A 27,309-nucleotide genomic window follows, 5' to 3' on the forward strand; every position below is an offset into this window, starting at 1 on the left:
TTAGTAGTTAGTATGGAACCTAAACTATAGAAATTAAATATTATTAGTCGTGTGTTATTTGATTTTCCTAGCCATTTAGAAGACATGGGTCAGGAACAGCATCGCTTCGTTAAAACCGAGCTAAACATCAAAACTGACCATGGTAGCAGAGGCCTGTTCCCTGAAAATCGTTCTAAAAACCTTCCGATTACATATCATAGCTGTAGGGTTGATGAAACATTCCGGTAACGACGGCCACAAGGACCAACGCGGGAGTAAAACCCAGCTGACGGAGATGGATATGCGAATAATTTATAAATAAGGAGCAAACCAGGGACGAATAGTGATTCTAAATCATGCAGAATTCAACTTAAGATGCCAATAAGACGTTTGTAGCAAATTACGTTGAACGGGGAAAACTACAAGTAGCCACAAAGATTCCGCAAGTCCAACATGACAGAGCGACATGCATTGAATCGGTTCAAATTCGCTTTAAGGTATACTTGTTGCAGCGACGCATGAAAAAAAGTTCTTTTCAGGCTAAATAAAGTTCATTCTTGGTTTCCTACATTTTTGACAATACTTTTAGCTAGATCTTCAACAAGAACCTGGTGTTAAAATGAGCCCGAACGTTTTTGGTGTTAAACCATTGATATGGGGAGTTCTCTCACTGCAACGAAAGCTTACCTTGCCATGCATCTGACTGAGAATGAAGTTTGATATACTAGAAACAAGATTAATTGCACAAAATTAAACATGGATGAGCTTAGACTTCGTTTTCCAATAAAAATATAACGGATTCCATGAGTTGATGTTAACTACAGGCTGAATTCCTGATATAAGAATGGAGCTATCAAGGTGGCCAGCAGGCTCTTTGTATCCTAATCGCGTAAAAAACCTTTGGCCTATTCATGGTCATCGTGGTTGACTTCAAATGTCAAACAATGAAGCAACAATTACGTGCTAATTCGTATTCGTGAATGCTGGGAGCGCCATGAGCAGAACTCTCTGAAAAAATGTATTTTGTACCTCCAAATCCCAGCATATTGAAGGGATTAGATACAAATAAGCTTATATTTACTAATAAAATGATTAAACTTTATTTTAATTGAGGTTTTGTTAGAATATCTTCAATTGCTGAACAGAAAACCAAAGTGGTGCTATTTTTATTTCCTCCCCATTTTTAGGTTTTTTTCGGTTTAAATGGTAATTCTCCGCATTAAAGCGACCGTAATCTACTGGAAAGTTGTGAAACTGATTGTAATAACGTACCAAACACGAAAAAGCTCCAATTTTATGGAAATATAAAAAATATTGGCAAAAAACAGGGTGGTGCTATTCTTGTTTCCTCCAGTGTATGAGAGTGCCGAAAAGTGGAAAACTTTCTCATAGTAACAATATGTCGACAACGATGCCGATGGATGGAGAAAGGCACCGTGGGTGGTTGGTGGTTGTCTTGTTTTTTTTTTTTCCTACCAACCAACAGCAAGAGATGCCGGAAAACAAGTGTTTGTAGATTATTCACCGAGCCGAAATGCAGCGAAATGAGTTAGCTCTTCGCAACGGCTCCCGGAAACTTTTCCGAGCTTACCTTACTCTGGTTTTTTTTTCGTTGCGTTCCTGCTTCGAAGCAGATCTTTTCAACGCTTTCAACATGCGTACGGGCGTGAGTGCAGTGCATTTGGCCGGCTTCCGGTGCCGAGCTGAAATGTGCGGCGCAGCGGAAAAGCAAAATGCGATCGCAGGAAGTGCAGTTTTCTTATGCATTTCTTGATTTCCGCCCCCCGGGGAGGAGTGTCAGATGGAGCGGGTGGACATGGCGTATAATTTATCTACCCGACGACGATGATGTTGGTGGCCAACCTAACGTGTGTTTTGGGGAAAAAAACTCTCACGCACGGATGGGGCCCGTGGGGTTGGCCTCGGGAATAAAGGAATGTCCTGAGAGAGAAAGAGAGGAATTTCTATTCCATATACCATTCCGTTGACGTCTGGTTTCCGGCCGTCCGGGAGATGTGTGTTTTGCTTTTCATTTTCCGCCTTTTATTCCCCCTACCAGGGTTTCGGGCCCGTTGTCATGTCCTCCCGTCCCGTCGGTACAATTTGAGCGTGAATTTATCTTTCCAGATCGTGAATCCAGCAACAACAGGATCACCCCAATGGGGGGGAAGAGGGGAAGGGGGAGTGTTTCTGTCGGTTCTACGAATCTTAACGCTGCGTGGAAATCTTCTCGGCTTGCTCGACCACCTTTCTCTCGTCGGCCGGGGGGAAAGAAGGAGGGTCTGTTGGTTCCGTTCACTCTTGCCAGATCGTTTTAAGGCTAACGCGTCGGAAAACTACTGTCCCACGAGGCGGTGGAAAAAGGGATCACGGTTAAGCTACGTGGGAGAGGTGTGTTCGTTTTGTAGCAGAAGAACAAAACCGGAAGCCGCCAGCCCGGGAAGGCGAGGGATAAAAGCGTGCTAAAAGGACCTGGGGTAAAAAGCGATTGCATCAAGCAAGAGTACATTGTGTGAAGGGATGCAGAGTGTAGTTTCTTTTCGCATTACAATGCACTCATCCCGGGTTGCGTGCTCGTTGACAGAAGCTCGTTCCCTGTTCGCCAAGGAAGCTTTTCACCAAAATCAACCAACCCCGCTTTGGAGCAGGTAATAACGGAGCACTGTATTTACGTTGAGCTAGTTGTCCGTCTGTTCGCTTGTTTGTCTTCCCACCGACAGTTTATTTTCGCGAGCTGTTCATACAGGAGCCACTTTGCCAAAGTTGCACATGTGTCGCCCAAGAAAACGCAGCCCCACTAGCAAACTTTTCCGTAAAGTGCAAACCACAACCGAGCAGCGTACGTACGCTTTTATAATTTGGTTAGAAGATGCCAGGCAAAGAAGCGTGCATTCTTGCAACCGCGAGAAGTTCGACCTGTTGCTCTCGGCCCGGGTATCGGTTCGAGCGGGTTGGCGGGGGGAAAACTAAGACATTTTCCAAAAACCACACTTCACCGAAAGACACAGCTTCGGGTCACCTCGCTAGCGAATGGTTGGTCGTTTCTTCGGGGGCCATAAAAAAGGGGAGGAAAATAAACGAAAAGCTTTAAAACTTTATGTCCCACACAGGAAATGTTTGAAGTGGTCACACTTTACGATATTGATGACTAATTTATGATTCAATCTGGTCCCTTGAGAGGTAGAGGACACACATTTTTTTAGTTAGAATGTAAAAAAGTGGCTTAAATTATATTTCCCGTTTTTTTAAGGCATTCTACACCAGGTATTAGGGAGGCCGTTTGGAAAAGTTTGATACTAATAATTCAATGATGAACCTTGGCTGCATCCATTCTCGAGAGGAAAGCCGATGGAAATGAATATTAATAAAATGTATGGATATTACCTTTGCCCTCCTCCCCTCCCTTACCGTATGCCTGGTGGTGCCAATGATGTTGATGATGATGCATCAATCTGATCTTTTGGTGAAAAAAGGTAATGGTGACGACCGTCGTGCCATAAAGGTGTGCCGGGATGAAAAGTACTGAAAAGATGCAAATTTAGTGCCCCTTTTTTTATGTCATTCGACATTCTTTTCGAGCTATCAATTCTCATAAAATCTCTGATTTGCGTACCACATGCCATCTCGGTTGATGCGATCGTTCTGTTTGTTATGTGCCATTGTGGCGTGTGTGTTTGTGTGCGTCCAAAATTTTGCTCCTTGGGTTGGGAAATGTTGAACACATGCTTACCTAGATATGTGTTTTCCTCAGCCGTTGCGTCGTGAAGCAGAAGTTCACCGGAATGTCGGATGATGAGCGGAATGGAATGCTGGGCTCCGGATCCTCGGTGACACAATTGCAGACACCGGCAGTGAGATGCGGCAGACGATAAACATCGTCTCGCTGGCGGCCCGCTGTGACTAAGTGACATAACGACGATGACGACGACGATGACGACGCCAAGGAATGCCTTTTTGATTATTTAACATTCTAGTTGTTGCCAGCGCCCCGGTGCGAGTTGTGTATGTATCTTCATTTTCACCTGTTTTATTTGCCGCTTTTCCCCGCATCGCTTGGTCTTATCAGCACGAGCACGACACCCCTCGGTCGCATGCGGTTGGCTTTGGCGATCCCAATCTCAACCAGGCACAGGAAGACGGACTGGAGTATCCTTCGCTTCGGGAAACGGCAAGGGGACGACGGCCGGCGTTGAATGAGCTTCTCCATATTTTTCCTCGCCCTTTGCTTGGCACATGGAATGGCGTGAGAATTTATTTGCTGTAATTTGCATACTTTGACGGGTAGGTGTGCGTGTGTGTGTGTGTGTCTTTGTCTGGCTGGCGTCTTTTTCCTGACGATTCCAGGGAAAAGGGAAAAAAACAAATGGACACGGTCTCGCGTAGTTTGTTAACACTTCGCCGTACCATAATTTGCTGCAAAGAGTTAAGGTGGCTGCTTGGCGTTGGTATCGCCCTGCGAGACGAGGTTTTATTGTGAGATCGTTATTTCTTGCCACTCTGCCACGGGGAGAAGAAGCAGGCCGCATAAAGGGCCCGTCACCATTATGTTCCATTTGCTTTTCTTCCCTTTGGCTGCTGCTTAAGGACGTGTGCGTGTGTGGATGATTTTTATTTCCATGGGAGAGAAATCCTTCGGGTCGGAGGATGGAAGTGGGAGAAGTGGGTGGCTGATAAAAAATGTATGTCCAACATATTTTTCTTTCGTAACTCTCAACTACATCCCCACCCTCCTTCCTCACCCGGGGCTATCCACGATGGCATGGCATCCGATCTCGATGATGAAAATGTGAATTCCAAAAAAGAAAAAGCCACATCCGGGCCCCGAATGTCGGGGGGACCAGAATCCGGCGAAACTTCCCTTCGTCCTCGCTGGGGGAGGGTTTTCTTCTCCTCTCCCACTTCGTCTCTGGGTTTGGTTTTTATTTGCGAATGACATAAGGACACCGGTTATCTAGTGACGATTTTATTCGCGCCAGTTGACTTTGCCTTCCGTTTGTTCCCGATTTCTAAACCCGGTTAGAAACTCCTTCCTGGTGGATGTGTGTCTGTGTGCGGCCGCGAGTGAATAGTTCTTGTTCCCGAAGAAGGACATTTGTAAAGCTTTCCTTACTCATTTATTGTTTTCATGTCTGGACCGGCTTATCGTATGAATTCTTTTTTTGATGCTCATTGTACAAAAGTCCACCAAAACAAGATAAAAAGAAGCATAAAATTACTTCAATTGTCCGATCCGGATGTAGCCATGTCTGAGTCGGTATGGGACGTCTATTGGTGAAGGGATTCTGTATACTTTTCGCAAAAAAAGATTATATCGTCATTCGTCTTCCAATGGTCGATGGAGTGGAAAAATGTTTCACAAAAGATGTTAAGCTCTCAAACGTTGAAACTGACGCGGTTTTGCATGCATCTCACATGACTGACGTGGAATGTCTATCCTGGGAAACGCTTGTGTTCAGGTGTATCTTTTGTCGTTTTGTGTCTCGGTCGCAAACGAGCTCAAGGTCCCATGGAGTTTTGTTGAATGAAGCTTGCGGTTATGATACGCGAAATGATGTTACACGTTGCATAGGCAAAATAAACAATTCCTTTAGGAAAAGATTCTTCCCACATGCGGTCGTAGATTCTTCTGAAAAGGATCTGCAATACGTTCCGTAGGTGGCTATTGAGAAGAAAGGCTTTGGTTGAACACTGATTCCACTAGGAAAACTGTTTCTTTCACACAATTGGGTTTCGTTCGACTCATACAATGTAGCATGGCTAGTACATTTACAACTAAAAAAAAAGGAAATGGTCAAATGAAAAGCTATTTCCCAATGAAAACCAGCAAAGCATTGAATTATTCACTCAATTCTACGTCCAGGATTTTTTTTTTGAATTCAGATAAAGTGAAAGTCGTTCGAGTAGAGTTTCTTTTCATCTAAACACGAGAGCGCTTCTGGCGTGTGTTGAACAATACTTCCACCTTTCTTCCTACGGTTGGGTTTTTCCTCATCCACATGCACGGGAAAACTTTGAACACACCAGCGGGCTCCATTATATCCTGCATGTTAAGCAAAGTGAATTGTCTTGCAAAAATCTTGTGCTGAGTAGTACTTGCCCGGGGAAAGGACTATTTAACTATTGCAAACAGAAAAAGCACACACACACACACCCGCTTTTCCCAACTTCTTGCACGCCTCGGTCAAGACAAACGGAAGAACGTGTTCATGAGTCCGCCGGGCTTGGTTTTTGCGCAGCTGCTTTTGGTTCGCTCTCTGGTAGGGAAACTTGTTCCCTGCGGGGAAAAGGGGGGGGGGGGGGGGGGAGCACGAACTTAAACTGCCACCAAAAACGCATTCCTAATCCTCTTAAGCAGGCAACGTCGGGGAGGTGTTGGTTTTTTGGTGAGTCTTCGGCTGGTTCTGGAAAGATTTCCACATCCCGTCCGACGTAGAATTTCCAACCGCAGTTTGAGTTTTCCCGCAAGCTTGCTTGCATTTAGTAAGTGCAGGTGCACTTTCCAGTGTTTGCCTCAGTGTAAGTACGTAAATTGGCACCGGTTTTTTGAGGGAGAGCTGGTTCCGATTCGCGAGCAACACAGCATACGTTTGCGCGGGGGTTTTCCTACGTAAGAGCGTTGTCGTTGGTCGTAGTTTTTCATCTTGCGGTTACGTCGAGTTGCCTAATCCCTTGGCTCGTTGTCGTTTTCCATAAATGAGTCGGTTAGACGTTGGGGCGCTTTCCTCAATCCCGGCCCGCTCACTCGCTCCACCCACGGGGGTTGGAAGCGACACCTCATAAATTATCAAGATAAATTACAACACTCACTTTCATATTTCGGTGGTCGCCTTTTTCTTCACTTCACACCAACGCCGCGTGCAGTCAGCGATTTGCGGATCCACTTCGTCCCTTTTGGCTTGGGAGGGTTGAAGTTAGGAGTTTTTCCACCGACCACGGACCACCACAGACGGAGTCAACCATCAGCTTTACCGTCAGCTCCGCTGTAATCCTTTATGACAATTAACATAAAGTTGTGCCGAGTTGTGTACTTCGCCGGGGCTTCCGGGCTTAGATGGTGGCTTTTGGGGGAGGGGGGGATGTGGCTCGTAAAAGCGAAACATTTGCGAACAATCTTGACAAGTGCACCTCGATGGGGTAGGTGGGGAGATGCGTGGGGGAAGAATGAAGGTCCACGAAAGCCCGGTCTCGGCTTACGGCAGAACTCATCCGTAGCTGGTTAACGAGTGCCAAGAATGATGTAATGCTGCTTGATGGAAGGCTCGGCATCCGGCGGTCGGTCAGTGATGGTTTAATTCAATTAAGCTCGTTGGCCACCATTTATGACCGCAAAACCACGACCGAAAGAACCGTCCAGGTCGTTGGTTGGACGTCGACCCCTCTTCTGTGGCTTTTGGTAATAAAACAAGTATTAGGAATATTTCCGTTTTTCCGTTCCAAATCCCAATCAATAAAACTGATTTATTCACCTTGTTTCGGGGTCCAAAATGATGTTCACAAAAGTGGATCCATCTCCCGTTACTAATTATCGAAAAATTCCGCTCCAACGTTCGTCAACGGGAACCGTCCCAAAAGGGAACGGTTCGTTTCCGCCCCGACGCATTTGGTTAAGATCGCTTTTCCCGGTGAAAGTTTACTTTACAAGTTTTCCCGGTAATGTCCTGCCCCTGACGAAAGGCTAGAAGTACCTTCCATCGATCATTAGAGTGTCCCGAACCACGATGCAACACATTTGCAACATCCGTTGCATTCGTACAAACGACGTTTCCCCGACCGACGACCCTTTTCATGGCGTCGACATTCCAAAAATAGCTCACACTGGATGTGCTTCATGCAAAACGGGGGACAAAAAGCTCTTGAACAACGAGCATAAATCGATTTTTCCTCTAAATCCTCTAAAATGTACGACCAAAATCTGAAAGAAGGAGGGATTAATTTTAGAGTTTTGTTTTTGTGAAACATGTAAGTTTAATAAAACAATTTCAAATCATTTTTTCACAAAATCGACAATCGATAAAATTTTAAAAATGGTTTCTAAAAATGCCGTTCTTCTTTCTTCTATCTTTTCGTATCTTTGGCAACCATTCATCCTTTTCCCGCATGTACCGAAGTGTGTCTCAAAATGCCACTTATTTGTTATTTTCCTTTGCTGCAAAAGAGCGCCCAAGCATGGCCCTTTTAGATTTCCCGGTCTTCTCTCGCTTCAATAAATTTTCACTCGAGGCTCGATACCACCACTTCCCCCTCTCACCGGACCCCACCAGGAGACGCAGTGCTGAATTAATTGGCAAAATCTGACTTGGCATACTAATGCCGTTGTCATTAGTTTTGATTAAATTTATGAAACGAAACAAAAGCATCGCTCTCCCTCTCGTTTGTTCGCCCCGAAACCGGGTCCGGGGCTTTCGGTTTCCCCTGATATCTGAATGACACTGACGTACTTTGCACTTTTGTGTGTCTTCTCTGGTGGGGAAAATTTTGTAGTAAAAAGCTGCCAAGGAAGGGACGCAGGAAGCTTTAAAAAGGATCGTAAAATCAGGCAGGTGGAAGGAGGACGGAAAAGTTCGTCCCGCGCACACGTTTCCCTGTGTTTTCCTTTTCCTCACACCTCGGTCGAATGCCGGTTGGTCGGTTGTTGCTTGCCGCAAACCGGCAGACGATGGATTGTGCCGGTGCGTTGAGTCATTTCCAACCGGGAGCAGGTTTATGTGTGTTGGCCCGGGGGCTTCCCAGCATTACTAATACCAGGGTCTTGTGTTGGCGTGTTTGTCGGTCGCACGCACGCACGCACGCACGATCGCCACGTGCGTGTGTTTGCCGCATGCTTTTGTGCGGCACACCGTACCGTGTCACGTCACGTCAGCAGGATATTGAGGAAGCGCCGTTCGCATCGTTCGCACCGGTGTCCTGTACCATCTTCCTTCGACGTGGCTTTATCACAAACAGCATACTTTTCCCAGCAGTGTCATTTTTGCTTCGCTGGCACGAGCGTAAAGTTTTCGTTTAATTAATTCGAATAGGCACGTTAGAGTTTACTTTCAGGCTCCGGCGGCGGCGGTGGCTTTCTGATGCTGGCTTTAAAGCGAGTCATATTGATCGTAAGACATTGAAAAACGATGCACGCTTCGATCGATTTGTATCTTAAATCAAATGTTCAGCAATAACTTAATAACTCAAGGATTGTTTGTCATTTGCTCAGATAGAAATAATTGCTGTAGAACAGGGATGTCAAACATGCGGCCCATTGGATGCGGCCCGCGACCCCTTTAAAACAATACATCGAAAGTTTGGATCATTCAGTATTAGCTTTCGTTTGAATAGCAATATGTTTTTTGTGAATGTCTCCAAGAACTGCGAATTGCAAGAGAACTGAACGAACATCAATTTAAACAATTTCTATAAGAAAGTGATATACTACTTTGATCAACATCACGCCGACATATAGCGGTTGACAAGAGCAAAGATTTCACACAGATTTTTCAATACAAGCGAATAAATAGGGTTCATAGAAAACAAACGTGATGAACTACAAGAGCATTCTAAATAAAATAACAGATGTGGAGCAATAAGTTGGCTTTAGTAAAAATCCAGCTTTACTTTTCTAAAATCATTACCAAAATGCACAATAGTGTGGAACTGCAACATATATTTAAATAAACTTGATGTGAATTCGTTAAAATTTCAAAAACGATAGATCAAGAAACCGTCTGTTTTATTCGAAATTGTAAATTTTATAACAAGTACTACAATATAAAAAAATATGAAAGTGTAAAACATGATTGAGTGTTTGTATAAAAACACACAAATAAGAACAAATTTTCATCAATCCAATCAATTCTACGTTTTGGCCCGCAAACCTGTTTTGGGATAAAATGTGTCCCGCGAGGTCAAACGAGTTTGACATCACTGCTGTAGAAGGTCAATATTTCCCAAACATTTTCTCTCACAGAAGTAAAACGAAAGCATTTTGAGTGGATAAACCAAAGCTCTTGCTTATTATATTTTATATAGCTCAATACTAATGTTTATGGAATTCCATAACCACCAATATGAGAGTTTTTCGTCTTTTCCACAAGGTCCTACCACACAACGGTTCCTAATACTGACTGAGCATTGGGCTTTCCTTCGCTTTTACCATCGCCGATGTCCCGAGGCTCGCTGAGACTCGCGGGATCGGCGCTCGTCCGCCTTCGTCACTGTTGGGCCCATCTTGAGCCACTGTTCGCACTTCTTCTTCGACACTTCCAGCCGATGCCAGGGAAGCTTCTCCCGCATCAGCCACTCGAACCGTTCGTCTTCGTACAGGTCGTACTCCCCGTCGGTGATGGGGAACCCGTTGGGTTCGGAGACGGCATCCAGCATTCGCCACATGCCGGAGAGCGAGTCCCGCTCGGCCGGTTCCGACGGATCGCGCGGATCAACCGGCTGAACCTTCCGCACCCGCCGATGGCGTCGTCGGTGCTGATCGAGTCGCTTCTTCTTCTCGTCTAGATGATACTTGAGGTCGCACTTTCGCAGCATCTCAGCGATGTAGCTCTGGAACTGTGGGCTAAAGCTGTCCGTGTCCGTCACTCCGAAGTCGGTGGGTATCGGCTCGTCCGAGGTGGGAATCCCATCCTCTGGAGAGTCATCCGGAGGAAGTATACTTTCTTCAACCCTGTCTTGTTTGTCGCTGACGAGCTGGTCGTACACCTGCCGGAACTCGGAGGTGAACTGATTGAGCAACATCATGTCGTCACCGTCATCTTTGCCGGGTTTCTGAAACACGGGACTCCAGTTGTTAAATCCGGCTGGGAACGGAAGTGTTGCAGCAAAAACTCACCTTTTTCCGTTGATCCAGCAGGATGTACGACTCATCCAGATCGGAGAATGGCTCCGAGAGCGCACTGCGGGTCGAGTCGGAGCCATCCGGCGAGGCACGGTCCAGCTTGCCCTGCCGTGAACCTACCCTGGACGCCACCTCGAGCACGGACAAGGGCCGTAAAATGTGCAGGATACTGTCAGAGAAAGCCTGCCGCACTTCTGGATCCTCGCTGGAGCCGTAAGCCTCGGGTGCGTCCATATGGATGAGCTGCTGCACAGGAAGTGTGCCCGGTGCTTTGATTCCCGAACCGCCCCAGGTCTGATTCGTTGTTGGATCGATAGGATCCCCGGGGGTGGGAGTCAGCTAGGCGTCCCAATGTATGTGCGCCGTATATGTACTGGAAGTTCACCGGACGACGGAGGCGTAGGAAAGTTTTGTTTGACCCGTTTTTTTTTTTGCGACACAACACATTAGCATCCGGGTGCGATTGTCGTTCGCGCCATGCCGTACGGTGCACGTTCCTCTGTTGGATTAGTTTCGGGTTATTCCCCCCGGGGGAGAAATAACCGTTTCATTCGTTTCGGGTGAGTTGGATTGATTCCAAGGGAAGTGGGAAGGAGCGGCGGGCGAATTTATTCAAGAACTTTTGAAGCAGTTCCTTGACACCCCACCGGGGTTAAGGGAGCTAAATTGATTTTCCTCCATTCTGTCCCACGCCTTGCAAACTTCACAACATGTTTGAGAGAGATATAGAGAAAACATTGCTACTATCGGATATCGGTTGAGTCATCTTTGAATACGAGATTAAATGATATACAACTCCATGGTGAGAATTTCCCAAAACTTGAACCCTTAATTCGGTATCACGCCTCAACCACTGTTCCAATTCGGGATAACCCCTTATCAGTACGACCGACGATGAACCTCCAATAACGGATAATCTTGGCTAAGCTCCGTAAGATTACCGATTGCTTAATTCAGATTCCTTGGCTTATCAGCGTGCTATCGACAACCGACATTATTTTGCAATTGCAGAAACCACGTAAAAAGTAACTGGTTCGACACCGCAATCGTTCGGTGGCTTCTACAATGGACCCGATTTCGCTAGACTGATGGCGTTGTTGACTAGCGACTATTTTTAGGCCATCCTAAGTGACTCCAAAGTTGTAACTGTCGCGTGCAATTTGACTACCCAGATTGATTCAAAGCCGAGGGGGGGCCGGGAACGGGTTTTCACCTTGTAACCTGGAAGCGACATTTCCCGTGACGTCGTAGTATCACTTTGATCGGACTGATAACGTCCTCGCCACGCCACGAGCCGTTAAAAGTGCAACAAGTAGTGATCGGTGTCGTTACATGTGTGGCATTGTTGGTTATTCCGTAATTGATGTCGGTCATCGAGACCTATATAAAAAAAAATACAGATATGCATCGAACGAACGCACAACTTATCGCCATAAGTCAACGATGACGTTTCGATTTGAGTTACGCTTTTATTTTTGGCAAAACAAAACTTTTACAATCTACCATTTCGATGGATAATTGAGATAAATTGTATACATTTTTTTTTACCTTTGCCTTTTCTGTAACGGAGTTTGTTTACTATTAGCTCATTTGCCCGGTTGCACGGGCTGTACTATGTAGTTTTTATGGGAAAGCTATCTAGGAGGTGAAATATGGAATTTTAGTCAAGTGTAACATTCATTCAACATTTTATTTCACGTCCAGTTGGGTCACTTTTCAAACCATTGAAATCGGTACTGTCCGACTTCATATCAATCTTAGGAAGCTTTGAAACTATTTCTTGCTAAAAACTGTCTATCAAACATCTCCTTCAGTTTCTGCGTGTTTTTCCATCGGAGTTAGCTCTGGATTGCGTTCTGGTTGATTTGTGCATCTTCACTATTGAAAGTATTTCATAAGGCCTGGGCCCGGTGCTACGGTTCATTTTAAAATTGCTTCAAAACACAATTTCAGCTTGAAAAGTATTTTGATAATCCAAGTATCCTTACACTTTCCCAAATCAAGCTGGTTGCTATAGCAATCAATGCTATGTAATGGGAACAGCTGTTCGGTACTTTATGTCAAAAGTAAAAACGTTTAGCAAGTTTTGTTCATCTTCCATATTTGTGGATAAAAAAAAGAAAATACTAAACATCCGTGGCAAGTTAGTGACTTCAAATCGAGAACAAAGCGCATGAAGACGCTAATTCAGTTCTTCTGTTGCGGGACTGTTGGTTTGGAATTGTTTTCCTAATTCTGCAGCAGACTACCGACTTGTACAATCGTACACCTTACAAGTTGCTAAATTTTATATATTATAGAAGATAGATATAGATAGAAGATAGATAGATAGATAGATAGAAGATAGAGAAACAAGAATAGGTTACTAAATGCCAATTGATTTGGACATACTTTAGTATATAGCCCTAGGGTGATAGGTGCTCTGGGAAATCCCCCGGTCAATTCCCCCTTCCCATTCACCTCTGAGAGTGTGTTTATTTCTTATCAGTGCCCCGATAACTGGACCGTAATAAATCAAATCCGCTGCTACACACTTTTCAAATCCTTGGACTTTTGGCGTTCCGCGGTGTCTAGGGGTTAGCACCCTCTAGCACTAGGCTAGATAAGGTGGGTGGTATATAAAAACAACCAGTAGCGACGGTACTTTCATCCTGTAGGAAACCGCTCATCGAAATGTTCCGTCTTAGCGTTCTGCTCACCATCGGCTTGGCCGTATCGGCCTTCGGAAACGGTATGTACACGACATCCCAAGGACTCATGGGAGACGTTTGGGTCTAATCAATCGCTTACTCGTCGTTCTAGTACTGTCCCCGGAGTTCACCGAGTGGGCTGGACGTATCGTTGGTGGAACGAACGCCGGAACCAACCAGTTCCCGTACCAGGTGTCGCTGCGTTCGGCAGGCAATGCCCATTTCTGCGGCGGCTCCATCATCAACAACCGCTACGTCCTGACGGCGGCTCACTGCACCATTGGCCGCACCACCGGTAACACGGTCTCCGTCGTCGGAGCCCTTTTCCTGAACTCTGGCGGAATTGCTCACGGCACGGCCCGCATCGTCAACCACCCGAGCTACAACGCCAACACGCTCGCCAACGATGTCTCGCTGGTGCAGACCGCCTCGGTCATCACGTACAACGCCGCTGTCCAGCCGATCGCTCTCGGAGGAAACTTCGTCACCGGCGGTGGTGCCGTCGCTTCCGGTTGGGGTCAGCTCGGAGTAAGTCCACTGCATGAAGCTCTCGGCAAGCATCTGCTGTAATCGAGCCGTTTCTTCTCTCTCTGTCAGGCCAACGTTGGTATCCCGAACCACCTGCAGTTCCTGAACACCCAGATCATCACGCTGGCTGACTGCCGCAATCGCCATACTGCTACTGGCAACGCTGGCCGCATCTTCGACTCGACCGTCTGCACGCTCAGCCCGAACGGCCAGGGCATGTGCATGGGAGACTCCGGTGGCCCGCTGGTTCAGGGAGGCGCTGTGCACGGTATTGTGTCGTGGGGCATCCCGTGCGGACTTGGCCAGCCTGATGTGTTCGCTCGCGTCTCTTCCTTCATCGGCTGGATCCAGGCCAACGCTGTCTAAATGGTCGTTAGATCGTTTAAAGACATGTATTTGATTGTGATCATGCGAACGGGAATTGATTTGTAGTGAATAAAGGATCTTTTTATCAACATTACTTTCGAGCAAAATCGCCTTACGCCTTCGTTAAGATTTGTGTGCCTTGCTGGGTATGCGCAGCATAGCAGCAACAGCTGTTGTTCCAATCACACTGTAAGAGAAAAGTGTATGTCTGTTGTTGAAGCGGGGGAAAGCCTAGGTAAGATCGGTCGTAGGACCCAGTTAGTACAGTATCACGGGATGACAAGCGAAAATAAGATAATATGATTCTACAGTATCATATGTTTGAAACGCTCTAAACCACCGAGAAAATTACGCCGTTAATGCATGAATAGACTATTGCTCAACAGCACATCCTTTGTACGGGGTATCCATTAATTTTCAAGACTTCTGTGTGTACTAGTAGAAATATCAAGTTTAGACGGTAAAAGAGTAAACCTGTGGTCACAGCTTTCCGCAACCGCATGCGGTTGCGTTTTTGATCTGTCAATCGAGCACAGCTTTTTGCCAAAAATAATACTTTTATGTTTGAATATACCACTTATGTGAGCATACAATCTCATTAAAGTCTACTAGGAACAATATTTACTGTTGACATATAAAAACGCAAGAGTCTGCGGCAAGAATCAAACTCGTTTGATTTTTTAGTACAGAAACCGCAAGGTCTTGCGTCTGCGGTGACAGCCCATGACAGCTCCTATCTCTCCCATGGGAAAAAACGCTGTGACCAGGGGTTAAATGAGGCCCCGGGCTAGATTCTCCTCTTCCTGCTGGTTCACATTAAGCGCCTGAAGCTATGCAAAGCGCGACACATGCATTCGTTTCGATTTTTGAACGCTAACGGTTCGCTTAAAAGAACATAACGGTTTAAACTAATCACGCAGTGGAGGTTGAATGCGGGTTAACATACTTTTACATGTTAAGTTACTAGTAAGTAAACTATACCACACATGATGGACAGCATGAAACAATGAGTTTAGCCGAAGAAATGATTTGGAAACGGCGGCGCGCCCGCAGCGAGCGCAGCGAGCGGACTGCGCTAGGTCTACCGAAAAAGAGAGTTTGTTATAGTTTTCAGAAATAAGCGGGGCCCGTGGGCCCCCCTCATACCGCACACCCTAGGTTGATTGCGTAGCAGAAATTAACGGTACACACTACGGTTCAAATATTCGTAGGTTGAATTTAACGAATTAATGTATCACCAATTGCATACATTCAGTTTAAACGTTCACAAGAGGTGTAGCCACGATCGAAAACATGGCGGCCGGGGCCTCATTTACTCTTTTACCTCCTTAGATTTTAGAGACTTTGACCTTATTGGTCATTCGTCTCTTGGTCCTAGAAATGCATACAAAAAAGTGCAATAAATTAACTCTATCTTTTGCTTCTCGCACTTCGTTGTCTTCATTTGGGTAGTTATTTGACGCGTCCGCAATTCGAAACAATGACCAGAAATTTCGCGCTAGATCAACTTCTATACAATAAAAGATAAGCTATCCCATTTGAGGGCACCATTGATGGGTGGTTTTAAAAGTAGTTTAACTATAATCAGAGCAACATTGGCGTCCTTAATAGCAAGCTTAGTATCGAGTAGAGTTCACGTGGTTCGACGGCGCCAAAGTTTCTCGTATGACGTAATGCCATGAATGAAAGTGCAATGAAAAACAATGTACAGTCTGGTCCCGGTTTTCGTCAGCCTCGGTTTTCCACGTTTGACAAAGTCCCGTTTGGTAACGGAAACCGATAGAACTATATAATTATATATAACACCAAATGAACGGAATGTAAAGAATTGTATTCATATTTTATGGGATGTGATTGAGAGAAGATTTGAGGTAAACTACACAATAAGTTAGGAGAACTAAGAAGCAGACAATAATGTAATGTTCTCAAATTTCAAAAATCATGCGTCGTTAATTGCCTACATTTTGGCGCAGAATTACATCAGAGCTTTAGCAAATTTCAAAAGTTGCTATAAAACACTGTAAATCAAACGATAGAATCGGAGTTACGTATTTAGATATGTTACATTCTTAGAAACGTATTAATATTTGGGCTAGGTTCAAAAGATTTATCCTACAAAAAGTAATTACTATTTTTTTAAAATTTCTATAGGAAGGTTTGAGGGCTGTAATTTAGATTATTGTGGCAAAGCAGCAAGTCTGGTAACTTAAAAGTTATGTTTGTAAGTGACAAATACACATTACATTATTTAGAGCGAAAAGAAATACTTATAAATAAAAAGAATACGAAAATAGGAGCAATAGCGTTCGATTTTTATCGACAAACGACAGCGTCAAAGATCATTTCTTCGAAAATGTTCAAATCGCCGCGAAAATTGTGGCGAACGTCACTGATGTCAGTGTCATATAACCTAGATTGATTTGATCCTTGCACCGATTCCTTAGTGCACGTGAGTTGTGCAACATTAGGTGTTGGGGTGCAATTTCCTAGAAATTCTACAAATTGACAACAGGCGTGTAGGGAATGTGTGATTGTCCGAGTTTTTTTCAATAAAATGTCGTCAAGACAAAGAGCATATAAAAGGAATCTCTAGTAGCAAGAAAGGCATTCAATCGAAAGCCGGTTCAAGAAAATGTTTCGCCTAAGCATTCTAATCGCCGTCGGCTTGGCCACTTCGACTCTCGGTTGGAATAAGTAATCTCATAGAAGTCATCACACTTTTTATCTATACTTCATAGTTAAGGTTCCCGATAGTTATCCAGAAGGTCAAGATGGGGCACCTAACTACTTTCCATTCCAAGCGACTTTAAGGCAGGCGGGTGCGACTCATGTCTGTTGTGCAGGCGGGCATGACGAAACCTGTAGTGTTTGGTTCATTTTTCCTAGCCAATGGAGATGTTACACACGATGTGGTACAATTGCTAGATAGGCGAGGTAATCGGTGCAACAGTTGAGCTAGTTTGCTCAAAGAACGAATCAGCAGCACAATAGCCGAGGATCATGGCATGGACGACGGCAAGGAGTGTTAACGGGAGTAAGTTTATCCGATGCTCAGTTAAAACTAACTGAACAATACGGATTAATTTGAAACATTGGGCTTTCGGATTGTAAAAGTTGAAAAGGCAGTGACTATCCACGTACAGAAAGGAAACAAGTCTCGTAAACCCTTAATGGGGCAGTCATGTCCGTAGATGGTCGTTATGCTAACAAAGAAGAAACACGTAACATCTAGACAAGGTACCGCAGATTTATTTACATATGTATGTGCCTACATGGTTTAAATTGTAGATTAGCTAAATGAGTCTCAAGAGTCCTTGTTAATGCGTAATAAAGATGTAAAACTTTCGCAATAATAACAATAAATTGTTAAAATTAAGCAGGCTATGATTACTACAGATGTGGCACAAGATTCATTTGCTGTTTATCTATAAACAATAAGCCCGGCGATCAGTTCATCGAAAATGTTCAAATATGGGGAACGTAGTTTACATTGTCGTTCATCGAGGATGTCACTGTCATAAAACATGGAGATAACCTAGATTGATTTGGTCTATCACCGATTCTTTAGTGCACGTCTTGGGTGACATAAGGAAATGGAGTATCATATCCTGGAAATTTTACCGATTAAAAACTATTGCTGCTTGTAGGAAATGTGTGTTTTGGATATGACTTTGCAATAATTGTATTGCACATATCGTCAAGGCACAAGGGCATATAAAAGAAATCTCTGGTAGCAAGGAAGTCATTCAATCGAAAGCCGGTTCAAGAAAATGTTTCGTGTGAGCATTCTGATCGCCATCGGCTTGGCCACTTCGGCTCTCGGGTGGAGTAAGTAGTCTGATAGAAGTCGTTTAGTTGTGAGTTTTTAAAACACTCTTTATCTTCATAGTTAAGGTTCCCGATAGTCATTCTGGACGCATCGTAGGTGGTCAAAATGCGGCACCGAACCAGTTTCCGTACCAAGCGTCTTTAAGGGATGCTAACATGGGTCATTTCTGTGGCGGAACGATTATCAACGATTGTTATATCTTGTCGGCGGCTCACTGTGACCCGGACGCAACAAACAGCAAATTTGTAGTGGTGGGATCAATTTTCCTAAACAACGGAGGTGTTACACACAATGTAGTTCGGATCATCAACCATCCAAATTACAATCCAGATACTTTTGAACATGATATCAATCTATTGAGAGTGAGCCCCTACATCACTTATAACGCGGCGGTGCAACCGATGCCGATTGCTGCACACTCTGCAGCGAGTGGTCAGGCCGTTGTTTCTGGATGGGGCGCAATTGAGGTAATAACGAAGAAAGGAATGATTCGTGTAAATGCTAATAAATCCACTGTTTTCCTTCTTTTTCAGACGGGAGGAGGTCCTCCAAATCATCTGCAATTCCTCAACACGGAGATTATCTCTTTCCAAGATTGCTACAATGCCTGGTCCGATGTCCAACAAGCGTTAACAGTATTCACCACCACCATATGCACCACCAATCCGGATGGTCAAGGCGCTTGTCAAGGAGATTCGGGTGGCCCACTGGTGCACAACGGAGGACTACACGGTGTAGTCTCATGGGTTCCACAACCCTGCGGATTTCCACGTCCTGACGTTTACACTCGGGTTGCTTCCTATGTCAGCTGGATTCTTGCCAATGCTGTTTAATATTCTGGATTATAAGAAAATGATCACGGTTTCATTGGATCTAATGAAAACGTATAGTTGAGTTACTTGTTAAATAAACATTGCAAAAACAAAAACTTAAACTAATTTTACATTACTTTTTGAACACAATAATCTAAACGTAGATGATCAGCATAAGCGTGTATATTTAAATTCTTAGCTTAACCTTTAAATTCTTAGTTTAGATTTAGTTTTTCTCTCCTCCTCCTCAAATCAATCCTACTGGCGTAAATGAAGTAAGTACTTTTTCACGGTTTACATGTACATTATTTCAGAGGAAGCGGTAGACTTGAGATGAGGACCTAAACTGACAAAGGATGTGGTGTGACCAACGGCGTTTAAGTCAGACATTTCATGCAACAAGGGGTTGTTCTGGGTGAGCAGACACCGGCATGTAGGAATATAGAGAGGAGGGTGCGCAATCTGTGAGACGAGTCGTCGGGAGAAGTTGGCCACGAGGACGTCTTGGCGTAAAGACCGTGTTTGGTCATGCCGGCCCTTTAAGAGCCTACGACACTATTTCCCTAAGTTTACATGGATAGTCAGTCCTCTCGTCCCCTGTACGTGGGGGAGTCCAGTCCGGTCTCGGTTGGGATTCGAAACCCACGCCGCGCAGAGCCCCAGAGCTCATGAGCCGATTTTCTAACCGGTGCTACCGCTGGAATACAGTAACCAAACCGCTCGGCCAATAGCCCCCGGCTTGTTCTCTGGAGAATGCCTTGAGCTTAGTTCGCACCTTGCAATGACCAGCCAGATAGTTTCTTCAGGATTGCGGGGGCCTGCCAACATGAAGGGGAACCCAATATGCGGGGAACTCTCTAAGCAAAACTATGAAGTGCTGTGGACTGGATTCGACCTACTAATCGCCCTTGTATTGGATGCCGCCGTTAGCCACTAAGTCACACGTTACAACAAATTTAAGTGCGCTGCTAGTTGTATGGGTTCCGAGCGACAAATGTAGAATACAGACTCTAGCAAGTAGTACACATAAGAAGGCTGGGATTCCAAGAGCTATACCATGAGGTTTGTAGTGGTTTGTCTAGAAAACGATAACCTCAGAGTTCATTTCATGGAAAATGTTCAAATCACTGCGAAAGTAACATGGTACATCACCGGTGTCATATAACATTGAGATAACCTAGATTGATTTGATCCTTTCACCGATTCTTTAGTGCACGTGAGTTGTGCAACATTACGTGTTGGGGTGCAATTTCCTAGAAATCCTCCCAATTGACAACAGGCTCTACGTGTAGTAAATGTGTCCGAGCTTTTTCAAAACAATGTTTTCAAAGCACAGGTGCATATAAAAGGAATCTCTAGCTGCAAGGAAGTCATTCAATCGAAAGCCAGTTCAAGAAAATGTTTCGTCTGAGCATTCTGATCACCACTTTCGGCTTGGCCACTTCGGCTCTCGGGTGAAGTAAGTAGTCTCATGGAAGTACACAATCCATGCTAATTCTGTTTTTTTGCTGGAGATAATGATGTACTTTACAAAGGTTTCGCTCCCTCGACGGCATGGGTTCGAATCCCAACCGAAACTGAACTTTGCCTAGCGGCATGGACAGTGGGCTGACTATTCATGTACAGAAAGGGAACAAGTATAGTAAATCCTTCAAGTAGCTGGCATCACCGTAGACGTTCGTTTTGCTAAAAAAGAAGAAGAACGTAACGTCTTGGCTAGGTACCGAACATTCATTTACATAAGGTAGTACATGGTTTATATTTATGAGATAAAAAGGTTCAAGGATTGAAACTGAGGTTTTTGTAATGAAGCAAATTACATTCAATGAGCTAAATGAATCTCAAGAGTCCTTGCTAATGATGACTAAAGATATAAAACTTTCCCAAGAATAACAATGAATTCTTAAAACTAAGCAGACTAAGATTAATTACTACATTTGGGGCACAAGATTCATTTGCTTTTTATCTATAAACGATGTTCAAATCGGGAAGCGTAGTTTGCATTATCGTACATCGAAGATGTCACTGTCATATACCATGGAGATAACCTAGATTGATTTGATCCATCACCGACTCTTTAGTACACGTGAGTTGTGGTGACATAAGGAAATGGAGTACCAATTCCTGTAAATTTGACAGATTAAGAACAATTGGTACTTGTAGGAAATGTGTTTGGAAATGACTTTTCAATACAATCTCATCAAGACACAAGACCATATAAAAGGAATCTCTGGTAGCAAGGAAGTCATTCAATCGAAAGCCGGTTCAAGAAAATGTTTCGTGTGAGCATTCTGATCGCCATCGGCTTGGCCACTTCGGCTCTCGGGTGGAGTAAGTAGTCTCATAGAAGTCATCTATTTGTGAGTTTGTAACACACTCTTTATCTACACTTTCTAGTTAAGGTTCCCGATAATTATCCTGGACGCATCATAGGCGGTCAAGATGCGGCACCGAACCAGTTTCCGTACCAAGCGTCTTTAAGGGATGATACCATGTTTCATTTCTGTGGCGGAACGATCATCAACAACTGTTATATTTTGTCGGCGGCACACTGTGATGTGGATGGAACAGTTACGAAGTTTGTAGTGGTGGGATCAATTTTCAAAGATAATGGAGGTGTTACACACGATGCGATTCGAGTCATCAACCATCCAGCTTACAATCCTGTTACTGTGGAAAACGATATCAATCTGATAAAGGTGAGCCCCTACATCACCTATAACGCGGCGGTGCAACCGATGCCGATTGCTGCACATTTTGCTGAGAGTGGTCAGGCCGTTGTTTCTGGATGGGGTCGTCTTGAGGTAATTATAATTGAATGTAATTATTCGAATGAAAGACTGATAACATCTTCTATGCATTTCTTTTTAAGACTGACGGAGACCGTCCGAATCATCTGCAATTCCTCAACACGGAGATTATTTCTTTTGAAGATTGTTACGATCGCTGGTCCGATATCACACAATCGTTAGTAATAGTCAACAGTAATATATGCACCATCAATCCGGATGGTCAAGGTGCTTGTCAGGGAGATTCGGGTGGCCCACTGGTGCACAACGGAGGACTACACGGTGTAGTCTCATGGGTTCCGACACCCTGCGGAGCTCCGCGTCCTGACGTGTACACTCGGGTTGCCTCCTATGTCACCTGGATTCTCACCAATGCTGTTTAAGACTATGATTTATAATAAAATGATGACAGCTTTATTGGATTTTCTGAGTATGTTTTATTGGATTACTTCGAAATAAACATTGCAAAAAAAAAACAAACGAATTTTACATTATTTTTTGAACACAATAATCGTTGTATTATCCTCCTTCTCCTCCTCCTAATTGTTTATATGTGATGGAAATAGGATACATACTCAAGAAAGTAATATAAATAAGAAGACTAGGATTCCAAGAGCTATACCATGAGGTTTTTCCAAGAGCTATACCACCTCGACGGCGTGGGTTCGAATCCCAACCGAGACCGGACCCTCCCCTGTACGAGAGGACTGACTATCCACGTACAACAGGGAAACAAGTCTCGTAAGTCCTTAACGGACAGGCATGACCAAGAGGTCGTTACGCCAAAAAGAAGAAGAAGAAGACCATGAGGTTTTTAGTAGTTTGTCTAGAAAACGACAACCTCAGTGATCGTTTCATGAAAAATGTCCAAATCGCTGCGAAAGTGGTATCGTACATCATTGATGTCATATAACATGAGATAACCTAGATTGATTTGATCCTTTCACCAATTCTTTAGTGCACGTGAGTTGTGCAACATCGGGTGATGGGGTGCAATTTCCTAGAAATTCTTTCAATTGATAACAGCCTCTACGTATAGGAAATGTGTGAGTGTCCGAGTTTTTTCAATAAAATGTCGCCAAGCCACAAGTGTATATAAAAGGAATCTCTAGCAGTAAGAAAGTCATTAGATCGAAAGCCGGTTCAAGAAAATGTTTCGCCTGAGCATTCTGATCGCCATTGGTGTGGCCACTTCGGCTCTCTGGTGGAGTAAGTAGTTTCATAGAAGTAATCAAGTGTTTGTGAGTTTTTAACATAATTTTTATCTTCATAGATAAGGTTCCTGACAGTTATCCAGGGCGCATCGTAGGTGGTTAAGATGAGGCACCTAACTAATTTCCATTCCAAGCGACTTTAAGGCAGGCGGGAATGACGAAATTTGTGGTGGTGGTATCATTCTTCCTAGTCAATGGGGATGTTGCACACGATGTGATTCGGGTCATTATAATGTTTATACTTTGGAAGGCGATATACATTCATTACCGCTCCATACCGTCGTCCATGCCATGATCCTCGGCTATTATGTTGGTGCTCTTTTATTACTACATTACTCAGCCATACTACTCAACTTTTATGCCAATTGCTTCCTGGAAAACGTTGCAAATTAGACGCGGCAATCGGCGTAACAGTTCCGTATACAAAAAGTAGTAGATGGTTTAAATTGTAGGAGTTAAGAGGTTAAAGGGTTGAAATTGAGATTTTTGTAATGAAGCAAGTTACTTTAGATGAACTAAATGAGTCTCAAGAGTATTTGTTAATGATTAATAAACATATAAAACTTTCCCAAGAATAACAATAAATTTATAACAAAAAGCAGATTAAGATTACTACAGTTGGGGCACAAGATTCATTTGCTTGTTATCTATAAACGATGTTCAAATATGTTCAAATATGGGGAACGTAGTTTGCATTGTCGATTATCGAAGATGTCACTGTCATATTGCATGGAGATAACCTAGATTGATTTGATCCAGCACCGATTCTTTAGCGCACGTGAGTTGGGTGACATATGGCAATGGGAAGCCATTTCCTGGAAATTTGACCGATTGAGAATAATTGCTACTTGTAGGAAATGTGTGTTTTGGATACGAATTTTCAGTACAATGTCGTCAAGACATTGCTCGATTCACAAGAGACATATAAAAGGAATCTCGGCTAGCAAGGAAGTCATTCAATCAAGAGTCGGTTCAAGAAAATGTTTCGTGTGAGCATTCTGATCGCCATCGGCTTAGCCACTTCGGCTCTCGGGTCTAGTAAGTAGTCTGATAGAAGTCGTTTAGTTGTGAGTTTTTATCACACTCTTTATCTTCATAGTTAAGGTTCCCGATAGTCATTCTGGACGCATCGTAGGTGGTCAAAATGCGGCACCGAACCAGTTTCCGTATCAAGCGTCTTTAAGGGATGCTAACATGGGTCATTTCTGTGGCGGAACGATCATCAACAACTGTTATATCTTGTCGGCGGCTCACTGTGACCCGGATGGTACAGATACGAAGTTTGTAGTGGTGGGATCCATTTTCCTGGACAATGGAGGTGTTACACACGAAGTGGTTCGGGTCATCAACCATCCAGATTACAATGATGATACTTTGGAAAACGATATCAATCTGATGAGGGTGAGCCCATACATCACTTATACCGCGGCGGTGCAACCGATGCCGATTGCTGCACATTTTGCTGAGAGTGGTGATGGCATCGTTTCTGGATGGGGAAGTACTGAGGTAATGGCTGATGAAAGTAATTATTCGAGTAAATGACAAATGTCTAATTTGATGCATTTTTTTAGACGGATGGCCCCGCTCCAAATCATCTTCAATTCCTGCCCACAGGGATAATTTCAAATGAAGAGTGTGCTGAAGCATATGAAGGAGGGAATTTTCCAGTATTGGAATCAAACATATGTGCTTACAATCCAGAAGGTGAAGGAACTTGTGGGGGAGATTCGGGTGGCCCAATGGTATATAACGGAGGACTACATGGAGTAGTTTCTTGGGGGCCAAGACCATGTGGTACTGCTCGTCCCAATGTTTATGCTCGGGTGGCCTATTTTGTCAGCTGGATTCTTGCTAACGCAGTTTAAGCACCTCTAGCGTAACACATGTTCATTAAAATAAATGGTGCTATATAAAAATATTTCAACACCCTGTTTCAAGCTTTGAATGTTAGCTGTACTTGCTTTATGAAATACTTGATCGAATTATGTAATGTATTTTTAATTCCAAAAGAAAGATAATGGTGTAATTTCATTGGGTTTTATTTTACATTTCACTTGGTAAAAGGCGTGACTGGTTAGCATTAGAAATAATTCTTTTTTTCAGATAAGTACATCAATACCTTATTTATCACGAACAGCTGTTGCACGGAAACTATTTTCAATAACTATTAATTATTTATAAACTATTTTAATTTCAGCCGATGCCAATTGCTGCAAATTATGCAGAAAGGGTCCCGGTTGACAGAATGTTAATTTTTTTTTGCTGCTATCATGTAGTTACGGCAACTCGTTAGGCGATTTCGAGCAAATTGTCCTCAAAAACGTCCTACACGAAACAAATATCAAGCAGTTTTGTATGGTGAGTAGGATGAAGTAGGACGTTTGCTCGAAAACGGGGATATACGGAGGTAATAATTTGTTTACAATAACAACACAATTTGTTGAAGCATAAAAGGTGAATGTATCATAAACGAACGAACCACCAGTATTTTAGGCTGGTGGCGGCTCTCTAAATCATCTGAAATGTCTCAACATAGAGATAACTTCTTTCGAAGAGTGTGATAACCCAACTGACGGCGACATGCAACATTGCCCCGTTTCTACAGATTCCTACCCCCGCGAGTCTAGAACTGTCAGCTTTCTCTTGCACACTTTGTCTTCCTTCTCGTTCTAATGATGAACCGGTGTGCTAGGGGAGAAGTCACATCTGCCCTTTCACATCTTCCCTTTCAGTCTGACACATTACAATAGCGGAGCCGATCGTGTAGCATTCCCACACTGCACAGCAACCCGAATGTGTGTTGGTGCACTTTATGTCGGTCAATCATGTAGAGAATAAAAAAGGTCGTCTGTATGCATGCCATCACGCACCAACTGCCAATCGCGACGCGATGAAGTTTTCAGTCTTCGAAACATCCAGCGCTAGAACAGTCGAGTGAGAAAGTGTAAAGTGTTGTACCTTCCGCAAAAGTGTGTTGAATTTTCAATGTTCATGGCACCTAAACGGAAACTAATAGGATCCATCAACAAGTCGGGAACAGTGTCAGGCGAATGCGTTGGCCGGATCTTAGAATCGGTAAGTAAACAAAGTGGTAGTGCAAAATCATAACCATTTATAACAGCGATTCACTAATTCTATTCCTTGGTTTGTTTCGTTCAACAGAAATAACACCGGAGGAAGAAGCCGCCCTTGGGAGAGCAGAATGTTGAAGAAACGGAGGAATTCTACGAAAAATAAAAATTTCTGCGTTGGCGGCTCGGGCAGAATACAACACCGTCTTCTCCGTCTCATTTGACATCCGAAATGGATTATATAGTTGTGTGCGTGCCATTATGGTGAAATAGCACGCACACATTCGTAACCTCTGTTTGGCACTAACACCACCACAATTTAACCGATTGAATGTTGCATCCCCACCCCTTTTTTGGACACTTTGTCTCGTTATGGAGATCGAAAATTAACAAACGAGATGGTAACGATATGATAACGAGACAAAAATCGCCAGTTTGGAATGTACTCGGTGTTACTCGAAACATAGTGCTTTCCACCAACTGTATGTATCGTCAATCCAGACGCTCGTAGAGTTGGTAGAATGAAGCATAGCCGCAAGCAAGGAAGGGGAGTTAATATTGGAGTGGTTGATGTTTTTCGTTTTTTTTATTCGCACAAACAATTCAACTTCTAATTTCTGTCTGACATACGACAAGGGAAGGTTTAGTTGACTACGATAGCGAGACTATCAAACAAAGAATGACTAAACCAAGGCGACAGGCTTATTCGACATAAGATGCCAAGAGTTATGAGTTGTAAGGAGTTGTTGCCCCATAAACAAGTAAAAACTCGACATAAAAGAAAGTATTTAAAAAAATTAGTTCTTTGGAATTTAGTCTTTTCTTTGTATTTGGCACGACATCCCCTAGTGGAACAAGGCCTCTCTCCGAAGAGAGTTTTTGTGATCGAAAGACGGTATATTATAGATCGGTGGTCAGCCGTTCGTAATACCGGGGGGTGCCAGACTCGAGATTCGATTCCACACCTGTGGCGTGGTGTTTCCTCGTGCTTCCGCTGCGCCATGGGCACCCCCTTACCTCCTAAAGAAATGTTATCAAAAATGACTGTATTAAAATGTATTCTTAAAATTCTTTTTCAGTCAGTCGTGGAGTTGGTAACACACCATGAACTGATACCCTACATTTTAGTGCAAACGTATGTTACGGCTTAGACTATTCAAATGTTCCAATAAAAACTTCATCAATACCTTCGAGTCAACAGACTTT

At 43.8% G+C, this 27,309-nt stretch overlaps 4 protein-coding genes across 4 annotated transcripts; 3 read left to right on the plus strand and 1 right to left on the minus strand.

The window, feature by feature from the left end:
- Positions 1 to 10,107: 10,107 nt before the first annotated feature.
- LOC131259715 (uncharacterized) lies at positions 10,108 to 11,038 on the minus strand. The gene is made up of 2 exons (XM_058261288.1): positions 10,799 to 11,038; positions 10,108 to 10,734 (listed from the first exon to the last, which is right to left on the minus strand). The coding sequence occupies exons 1-2, from the start codon at positions 11,036 to 11,038 to the stop codon at positions 10,108 to 10,110; spliced, it is 867 nt and encodes a 288-aa protein (XP_058117271.1).
- Positions 11,039 to 13,477: 2,439 nt separating this feature from the next.
- Positions 13,478 to 14,388, plus strand: LOC131271969 (chymotrypsin-2-like). Its single transcript, XM_058273566.1, has 3 exons — positions 13,478 to 13,535; positions 13,607 to 14,022; positions 14,092 to 14,388. Exons 1-3 carry the CDS (start codon positions 13,478 to 13,480, stop codon positions 14,386 to 14,388), a joined length of 771 nt encoding a protein of 256 aa, XP_058129549.1.
- Positions 14,389 to 21,302: 6,914 nt separating this feature from the next.
- LOC131270046 (chymotrypsin-2-like) lies at positions 21,303 to 22,201 on the plus strand. Its single transcript, XM_058272392.1, has 3 exons — positions 21,303 to 21,360; positions 21,427 to 21,833; positions 21,902 to 22,201. Exons 1-3 carry the CDS (start codon positions 21,303 to 21,305, stop codon positions 22,199 to 22,201), a joined length of 765 nt encoding a protein of 254 aa, XP_058128375.1.
- Positions 22,202 to 24,012: 1,811 nt separating this feature from the next.
- On the plus strand, positions 24,013 to 24,897 carry LOC131270062 (chymotrypsin-2-like). Its single transcript, XM_058272393.1, has 3 exons — positions 24,013 to 24,070; positions 24,132 to 24,538; positions 24,604 to 24,897. Exons 1-3 carry the CDS (start codon positions 24,013 to 24,015, stop codon positions 24,895 to 24,897), a joined length of 759 nt encoding a protein of 252 aa, XP_058128376.1.
- Positions 24,898 to 27,309: the final 2,412 nt, after the last annotated feature.

Source organism: Anopheles coustani, chromosome 3, assembly GCF_943734705.1.
Source record: "Anopheles coustani chromosome 3, idAnoCousDA_361_x.2, whole genome shotgun sequence".
Taxonomy (NCBI): domain Eukaryota; kingdom Metazoa; phylum Arthropoda; class Insecta; order Diptera; family Culicidae; genus Anopheles; species Anopheles coustani.